At 42.6% G+C, this 9,953-nt stretch overlaps 1 protein-coding gene across 1 annotated transcript; it reads right to left on the reverse strand.

Moving 5' to 3' along the window:
• Positions 1 to 7,853: 7,853 nt before the first annotated feature.
• On the reverse strand, positions 7,854 to 8,954 carry LOC133289010 (uncharacterized). Its single transcript, XM_061486861.1, has one exon. The coding sequence runs from the start codon at positions 8,952 to 8,954 to the stop codon at positions 7,854 to 7,856; it is 1,101 nt and encodes a 366-aa protein (XP_061342845.1).
• Positions 8,955 to 9,953: the final 999 nt, after the last annotated feature.

The raw sequence follows: 9,953 nt of genomic DNA on the forward strand, positions 1-9,953 counted from the left end.
AACACTGCTTCAGTTCCTGCTGAACAAGATGAGTTTGATAGATACTGTGCTGGCCGAGGAGATAAGGCCATAACTGGAGAAGTGCTCCGAGAAATAGGCTCAGAAGGAGCAACCTGGGGAACCAAGGAATCCATCCCTAGGAAGCAACTCAAATTCGAAGCAAAGGTATGGATGCATTTTATTAACTCCCGTCTGATTCCCGTGAGCAATGACTCTAGAGTAAACTGGGAAAGAGCAGTGCTGGTCTTCTGCATCTTGACTAAGAAGAAGTTTGATGTTGGGAGGATTGTTTACAAACAACTGGTGGCAAATGCACCAAGAAACTCCCCCTTCTTTTTCCCTTGTCTGGTCACTGAAATGTGCAAGAGGTCTGGTCTAAAGGCCAATATCCCGATTTCGGATGAAATCATTCCAGGAAGGTCGGACATTGATCAGTCCACGATAAAAAGAATCAGAGACAATGAAGGATTGGAAAGTTAGGAGGAAGAAGAAAAAGAAGAGAAAGAAGAAAAAGAAGGAAATGAGCAAGAAGAGGAAGCTGAAGTTTCGGGGAATGTGAAGGAAGAACCTCAGAAAACTCCAAGACGGGAAAAACTCCCCTTTAAGAGAGCTCCTGCAAGGGGTGGACGAAGGCAGTTCCTAGTCGAGACAACTGACATGACTCAATGTCAAGCTATGTTCGGTCTCGGAGCAGACCTTCTAGCCACTCAAGTGCAAGCCTTAGAAGACACAGTTGGAAGAGAGCTGCAATCTCTGAAAGAACCGAACTTGCTCATCAACAAAGAAAAGGTGGCCCTGCAGAATGAACTTGACCAGATAAAAAATGCTGGACCACTGCCTCTGAAAAGGAAGATTGAGGAAGGAAAAGGATCCTCAACCTTGCAAAACACGGTGAAAGACCTGGTGAAAGTAGTAGAGATGATGGACAAGAAAATGGAAGAAAGGGAGCAAGCCCACGAAAAAAACAGAAAAGACTGGAAGGAGGAGATCGGGCTCTTGAAAGATGAATTGATGAAGAACAAAGAGGAGGAAATTCAACTACGATTGTACTACAGAGCTCGAGATCAAATCTTCGCCAGTAACTGGGGAGAAAAATTCAAGGGACAAACTCCATATCCACCGTTTCCAAATGTCTTCCCTCCAGAAGCAATAACAAATGCTCCGTTTAGCGGAGCAAGACAAGAAACTGGAGAGCATTAAGGGTCGCTACGGTGACCCCAGGTTCATTCGTTCCCTATCCTTTTTAACTTGTTTAAATCTGTTGGAATGAATGCCTGAAATTTTTGTGGTGGAATGTTACTGACTTTGCTCTTAAATAAATGACTTCTGTGGTGTACCAGGGATTCGCCACCCTGTTTTACTTTTTTTTTAAAATATTGTTTTTAATTTTTGCTAAGTTTACCGTCCTAAATGTCCTGATCTACTCAATGATTCTTTTTGCCCAGGATTTTGCTCCTTGAGATGCCCTAAATAGTTTACAGTTTCTAACAAAGCAACATAGGGCATCACTCTGATTTGGAGCAACATCATGCACAAAAAGGCAGCACTCAAAAATCGGACACTCTGTTATTCAGTGGACTTATTGAGTTACCAAGGAAAGAACTTCAGGCTGTTTAAATAAATTACTCTGCCCCTGGTTTGAAAAAAAAAAAAAAAGGGTCAGCTCCTCTGCTCCAAAAATTTCGCTCAAAGAGCTCAAGTCATCAAGGTGAGAGCAAGAGCCGCTTAAAGAGCATGCTGTTGAAGGTCAGCCTTATACAAAGACAAGGGTAATTGACTTCCAGTTAAAAGACCTGAAAAGAAAGAAATAGAGAAGGGAGCTAAGAAGTAAGAGAAGAAATCAAGCCAAAATGTTCAATCCGGAAACAACTCTGTGGGAAACTGACTAAAAGAGTGGAAAAGGCCACACACACAATGAAGCTGGTGAAACTCACAAGTCAGATGAGTGCTCTAATGAAGCGATAGAAGGGGTTAAGTTAACTCTTCATCGATAATCTCAAGGAGCATTAGCCTGCCACAAGAAGACTGTTGGTCGTGAAGGATTACTCGAGACGAGTAATATCTAGTTTTGGGGTGTTGATGGTCCTCAAGAGTTGAGGCCCATTAAGTGTAAATTGTTCCACAAAACCCATGTTTTGGTTATAAATCACTCCCTTCAACCTTCTTCTTTCCATATAGAGCAACTGTTTTGAATAGTGGACCAGAGCAATACCGAAAGTGGGAGTTAAGGTAGACCTGGAGCAAATTTAACATTATCTTTCTCATATGACTATTGGGTTAGTTTGCTTTGTTCAGGACACCTAAGGCCCATCAGAAGGAACCACCAAATGAAGAGAGAAGAATGAGTGTTGCGCAGAAAGGAAACAAAAGCCTGCTGTAGTACAACAGCAGTCAAAGGAAGCAATGGGAAGCCGCCACGTCAGCGACAACAGAGAAGGTGAGCAATCAAAAGCTGCCACGTCAGCTGCAGCTGAAGGAGTGGATGTGCCTCCCTGAATCCGAGACTCCCACTCACAAAGGGAGCCAAAGGCAAGGGGGACCACTTCCATTTAAGGCCAAGCTGGAAAAAAGCAAGGTTACCATTGGAGAGGATTTCTATTCGGAGCTGAGCTGGCAAGAAGCAAAGCTACCATTGGAGAGGATTTAAACAAAGCAAGACCCTTGATGAAAGGAACAATGAAGATCAAATGAAGAACCCTATAAAAGGAACAAGCAATCCTCATAAAGAACATCATCAGCGCCCATCCTAGGACTCGTCATCTCTTTGTTTTCTTTTTGTAAAAATGCTCACTAGGAGCTAACTTCCTCTAAGTAGGTGAGGGTTCCATAGAAGTAATCCCTTTTGTCTTAGGATAACTTTGTCAGGAACACATTTTATAAATGAATTTTGAGTTGCTCTTTGGTTTATTTTATTGATTTTGTGAAACCCTTTGTGCTGGCAACCTCATCCCGGGACCACTCGGTTGATCAAACACTGACAAAGGCGTGTGGAGCATTCTCAAGATCCTGGGGTAGTTTAGCCTGAAGAAAGGAGGGAGAAACACCTAGAATATGGAGCACTGCCATGTGAATCCATGCTCTTTTGAGAAGGCAGCATGGTTTCCTTGCATATAACTCCAAGTACTATGGAGTAACGTGAAGAGTAAGGCTTTACCCTCTGCTTACCTATAGCAAAACAAGGGAAGGAGCAAAATCCACTTGTAAAATATGCTACCAAGCAGGGTTAACCAAAGGGATGAAAACATGGAACCCGTAACACCTACTTGACTTTTTCTGAAATTAATCTTAACTCAAACTTCTATCACAACCTTTTCCTCACGATAACTGAACTGTGTTTTACCAGCTGATGCTCTTACTTTCATTTCGTTGACTGCTCTTGAAGTTACTTAAATTGATGCCTTTTTATTCGATGACCGTGCTAAGTCATTCACTGCTCTCATCTGGTTCAGAATGGTTAACATTGTTTAACTAGCTGCCCAGAGATTGCTCTTTGTGAAGCTTAGCTAAGAATAGTACTTTCTTTTATTGCTCCGTTTTACAAATTAAGTTTCCTTTAGCGCTTCTTACTTCACAACTGCTCCCTAAGGACGATAAATCTGGGGCTACAATACCCTATATTGCTTGACACGTACGCTTGTGTATAGTTGAAGAGGGTTGCTCTTAGTCAGAGTAGATTGCTCCTGTTGGCAATCCTGATTATTACTCTGCACTCTTGCTCTCTGAAAAGATATTCCCGAGCAGCTCTCGGTTCGACCAAGCATACACCCCCAAACAAAGAGGTCACCGTTAGATCTCGAAATTGCTCAATAATATCACAGTCACCCATAGTCAAACTGGATAGACTCACGAATTTCCGACTCAAAGCATCAGCTACCACATTGGCCTTTCCAGGGTGGTACTTCAACTCAAAGTCGTAGTCCTTCAGATACTCCATCCATCTCCTCTGTCTCATGTTCAGCTCCTTCTGATCAAACAGATACTTCAGACTCTTGTGGTCACTGAATATGGCAAACTTCATACCGAACAGATAATACCTCCAAATCTTGAAATCAAAAACAATAGCAGCCAACTCCAAATCATGAGTTAGGTAGTTCTCCTCATTAGGCTTCAACTGCCTCGAAGCATAGGCAATCACTTTGCCCAACTGAATTAACACACAACTTAGCCCCTTTTCGGAGGTGTCATTGTAAAGCTCAATCTCCTCAGCAGGATCAGGAAGGACCAACACAGGTGCAGTCGTCAGTATCTCCTTTAACTCCTCAAAGCATTCCTCACACTCGTGAGTCCACACAAATATAGTATCATTTCGGGAAAGACGAGTCAATGGTAGAACCATCGTGGAGAATCCCTTAATGAACCTCCGGTAGTAACCAGCCAAACCCAAGAAGTTCCTCACTTCCGTAACTGTCTTGGGCCTCTCTCAATCCAACACGGCCTTAATTTTGGGATCCACTGCAACTCCCTCTGGAAAAATCACATGCCCAAGGAACTTCACAGACTTGAGCCAGAAATACATTCCAAAGCCTTAGCATAAAGCTTTTTCTCTTTCAGCGCTTGCAACACAATCCTCAAGTGCTCAGCATGCTCCTCCTCCGTCTTGGAGTAAATCAAAATATCATCGATGAAGACGATCACAAACTGATCCAGGTACGGCTAGAAAATCTTGTTCATGTAATCCATGAACATTGCGGGTGCACTGGTGAGTCCAAAAGGAATCACCAAATACTCATAGTGACCATACCTCGAGCGAAACGCGATATTTGGGACATCCTCAGGCTTAACCCGAATCTGATGGTATCCGGGCCGGAGATCAATCTTCGAATACACACAAGCACCCCTGAGTTGATCCAACAAATCATCAATACGAGGGAGGGGATACTTGTTCTTGATTGACACCTTGTTCAACTGCTTGTAGTCGGTGCACAATCGCAAAGTCCCATCTTTCTTTTTCACAAAGATGATCGGTGCTCCCCATGGAGACACACTCGGTGGAATGAAGTCTTTTGCCGAAAGATCCTCAATATGCTTCTTCAGCTCTGCCAACTCTGGTGGCGACATCCGATATGGAGCTAATGAAATAGGCCCCACACCAGGCAACAAATCTATGGAGAACTCTATCTCCCGCTGTGGTAGGAACTCAGGAATCTCCTCAGGAAACACTTCGAGGAATTCCTTCTCCACAAGAATGCGAGTGATATCCTTCTGGGTCCCACTCACCAAACCTCCCAACATGACATATCCAAATTCCCCTGCTCTCAAGGCTCTTCTAGCCTGAAGCACTGAAATATATGGCAATGAACTGGCTGTGGAATCACACGGAGATATCACCACTCGCTTGACACAACAATCAATCATAACACAATTCTTGGACAACCAATCCATGCCAAGGATGATTTCTAAGTTAGCCATCAGCAATCTTATCAGATCCACCAAAAACTCACGGCCATTCCACTGAAACACGACATCTCGATGTACAGTGGAGGTATCACGCTTTTCTCTTGTGGCGGTAGTCACTTGCATCGGTGGAGAAAGCACATCACTGGGCAACTCAAGCCCCACAGCAATCGGGGTTGCAATAAAGGAATGCGTAGCCCCAGAGTCAAACAAGACATCAACAGTAGACCCACCAATGGAAACAGTACCTCTGACAAGGTTCGAAGCTCGGTCCGACTGCTGACGATCCAAGGTGTAAACACGGCTGGTGGCAGGGGGCATTGCAGGTGCCGCTGTAGGTGGAAGTGAAACCATATGAAGTGGAACTGCCTGAACCGCTGCAGCTCTCGCAGTCGACGACGGACAATCCTTAGAATAGTGGCCCGCCTGGACACACTGAAAGCAGATCAACTGGCCGGTAGCACACGGCCCCACATGGAACTTCCCACATCCCAAACATTTGAGAGCAGGAGGTCTAGCTGAACTCCCCTAAGTAGAAGTCCTCTTGAATTGACTAGGCACCTGCCTAGCAACCAACTGCTTTCTCTTTCCTTTTCCCGCAAACTTCCTGTCCTTCCAGGAAGTGGAACCACTAGTTCCCTTAGTCCTAGCCACTTATGCCATTTTGGCCTTACTCACAATACAGACATCCTCAATGTCCCTACACTGCTGTACCAGTGTACCAAAGTCTCTAGACACAGCACCAGCAATCCTGTCTGCAATCTCCTCATTAAGTCTCCTCCGAAACTTAGCATCCAAAAATGTCGGAGTAGGCATAGCGATCCTGAAATGTGCAAACTTGACTAGTTCATTGAACTTGGCCAAGTACTCGTCAACTGACATCGAGCCCTGCACTAGTCTGTTGAACTCTCCCTGCTTCCTCTCCTGAGCATCATAAGAAAAGTATATGCCAAAAAAGCAATCCTCGAAGAATGGCCATGTCATGACATGACCCTGCATCTCATAAGCGTGAGAGGTGTTCATCCACCACTCATGAGCGTCGCCCTCCAGCATATATGTGGCAAACATCAACTTTTACAGATCAGTGCGCTGCATGACTCTGAAGATCTTATCCAACACTTGGAGCCATCTCGCAGCAGCAATAGGATCATACGACCCATTAAAAGAGGGTGGCTTAGGCTTGCGGAAAGCATTAAGCCGGCGGTAAATCGCGTCGCGGTCCTCAACAAGCTCTTGGTAGGGTTGCATCATCCCAGTAAGATGACTGGCACCCTCACTCTGACTCTGACTCTGACTACCATAATTATTTAAGACTTCTCATAAGTATTAGGGTCTATTATGGAATTATTCATTAATCTTATATTTATTTAATTAAATTCCTAAATTAACGGTGCAGGTTCTTACAAATTTCAGGTAAGGCACGTGGGGAAAATCTATGTCGACTCTTTGGGAGGGTTGAGCTATGGCAAAGGCAGCCAAAAACACGAAGATGAGCATAAGATGGAGGCTTATTGACAAAGTAATTCAAAAGGAGTTTTGGGATGAAGAAGAGGGGAAGGTGTTTTGTTGATGAGGTAAACGGCTGTAAGGACACAGTCCTGCCAATATTGAAGAGGAACTTTGGATGGAAAATGAAGGGCTCGGGCTATGTTGAGGAGGTGCTGGTGCTTCTGTTCAACAACATAATTCTGCTGGAGACGATCGACACAGAATGAAAGATTTGAATTCCCTTAGAAGAAAAGAAAGGGAACAAATTGAATTCAGGAGCATTGTCACAGCGGAGTGATTTAATTGAGACCTTATACTGAGCAGAAACTAGAGTAAAAAAATCAGGAAATACAGTGGAGAAATCAGACTTATTTCGCAGAAAGTAAGTCCAAGTAAACCTGGTTGAGTCATCAACCAAGGTGAGAAAATAACTGGAACCTTCAACAGAGAGAGTGTTAAAGGGTCCCTAAATGTCACAATGGACAAGATTAAAAGGAGCAGAAGAGAGTTTAGGGTCTAAAATAAAGGGGGGCATTTTTGTTTCGCCAAAGGACACACAAAGCAATGATGAGCATTATGCAAACAGTCAGGAAAATCGAATATATTCTTCATAGAATTTAAAACTGAAGGCGAGAGATGGCTTAAACGGGAATGCCAGAGAACAACATCTTTAACAAAAATGGACAAACAAAGTAGTGGGGAACATTGTCATCAGGAAAAAGATCGGTACTGATGGACAAACAAAGTAGTGGGGAACAATGAAAAGAAGAGAGGTTAGCAATAACAGGGGAATCCCGGGACAAGGCACCGATGGACAAAAGATTGAAGAAAAAAGACGGAATGTGTAAAACATTAAAGAAAAGAAGAGAATCAGAAATCAAAAGGGAACCAACAGAGGAAACAACAATAGAAGAACCATTGGGAAAAGAGACCAGGGAAGTAGATGGAGATGAAGAGTAAAAGAGATTAAGCTAGATGCAAACATGGTGCGTAGCACCAGTATCCAAAATCGAGCAAGAAGGAGGAAAGGATAGGAAAGACTTAACACTGAAGCTTGCTACCGAATGAGGAGACTCGACGACGGAAGAAACACCAGACGGAGAAGACGAAGCAGAACTCTGGTCGAGAAGCGATAGCAGTTGGTTGTATTGAGAAGGAGTGAAGGCAAGGGGAGGATCGGAGGGGGAGAAATTAGGGTTCGATAGTTGGGTGGTAAAGGAGAAATGTGTTGGTTGAGGGGAGTCTGAATGTATAGAGTGGTCCTGAGCTTGTATTTGCGCTAGGGTAGGAAATGGAGTAGGCCTAGGTGGTCTGGATTTGTAGCCAAGAGGGTACCCGTTGAGCTTGAAGCATTTCTCACGAGTATGGGAAGAAAGGTGGCAGTATGTGCAAACGAGATGGGAATGGCGTTGGGTTGCAACCACTGTAGGTGGGGAAGAAGCAACCTGCAGAGATGAGGAAGAAGATGTGGTTACAGAATTCAAAAAGGGGGAATCCGGAACAGCAGAACCAGGCAAAGAAATAGATTGACGTCGACGCTCTTCCTGTGGTATTATAGAGAAGACCTTACCAAGCAGTGGTAGTGGGTCAATCAGCAAAATCTGAGCATGCAAAGAGGAGTAGGAATCATTGAGTACAATGAGGAATTGGAGAATATGATCCTGGTCCCTATGGGTATTGATAGGACGGAGAACACCACATGTAGAGAGAGGAAGGGGGACGTAATCCAGTAGTTCATTCCAAAGGGATTTCAGCTTGGTGTAGTAGCCATTAACATCTGAAGAACCTTGACAGAAAGATGAAATTTGTTGTTTGAGGTGAAAGATTCTAGGACCATTGGCCTGAGAGTATCTGGTTTTCAAATCGGACCATACTTCATAAGCATTGGAAAAATATAGGAGACTATCAGCAATGTCTTTGGTAACAAAATTTAGAATCCATGAAATAACCATAGAATTACAACGGTTCCAAACAGAGAACAAGAGGTCAGTGGGAGAAAGGCAAATGAGAGTGCCATTGACAAACACCAATTTGTTTTTACGGTGAAAGCAAGTAGCATCGCGCGATGCCATGAGTTGAAATTGGAATAGGAAAGAGAATGGGAGACCAAAACCAGACCAGGATGATCACTGCTCTGTAAAAAATAGGGACTCGAGGAATCGTCCATGGAGGCGGACGTCCCTGCAGTGCCAGCATAGGAATCAATTGGGGGTGGGCGATTGTTGCCACGAGCCATAGAAAATGGCAAGAACTACGAGGATACTACTGATACCATCTTAGCTATGAAAGAAGCTGATACTCCCCAGAAAACTGAATATTCACATTGTATTCATTGATTGAGGAAAGGAATACAATAAGGCTATATATTAGCTAAAGCTGTAACAAAAAGAAATAAGACGCACTAATAGAAAAATGTGTTGCCTAACAGAATGCACACCTTACTAACAATTAGTTATCATACAAATATAACAGTACAGTAAAAGAAGGAAAAATACAAAATAAAAATAAGTAATATATAGTAGTATATAATCTCTCTCTTAAATATAATATATAGCAATTATAAATGGAAAATTTATGAAGAAGTTATATATCTGTGTTACTTAAATAAGGGAAGAGTATTACAAAAAAAAATAAAAAAATAAAAAATAAAAAATAAAAATAAAAAAAGGGAAGAGAATATAAAGAGAAAGGAAGAAAGAGAAAAACTCATAGAGAATAAGGCGGGCAAAATGGAAAGTGATCCATAATTGCAGCCAGGCAACAATGAAGACTATCAAATGGGTTAGTTGGGCTCGATATTGTACTTAACTTAACGTGTTAAGGTGTTAGATTTATGGGTCCATTTATTTATATGATCTTGATTTAGTTTATTTCTAATGAATGTGAGATTTCACCCCTCACACTTGTTTTCTCAATATTTTTACCTCTAAATTTCATTTTTAACTTTTTAACTTTTTAACTTTTATGAATATCAAACCGACTAAATAGAGACAGAATTAGTGACAAATTATATATGTGATGAACATTTTTCATCTCTAAATTTCATCTATTGTATTTGAAATTTTTATTTT

Source organism: Gastrolobium bilobum, unplaced genomic scaffold (assembly GCF_033153095.1).
Source record: "Gastrolobium bilobum isolate Gb01-03AN ecotype WA unplaced genomic scaffold, APGP_CSIRO_Gbil_v1 utg81642, whole genome shotgun sequence".
Lineage (NCBI taxonomy): Eukaryota > Viridiplantae > Streptophyta > Magnoliopsida > Fabales > Fabaceae > Gastrolobium > Gastrolobium bilobum.

Excerpts from the sequence above, each read along its gene's own strand:
- LOC133289010 (XM_061486861.1), bottom strand. The coding sequence starts at position 8,954 with ATGGCATCGCGCGATGCTACTTGCTTTCACCGTAAAAACAAATTGGTG.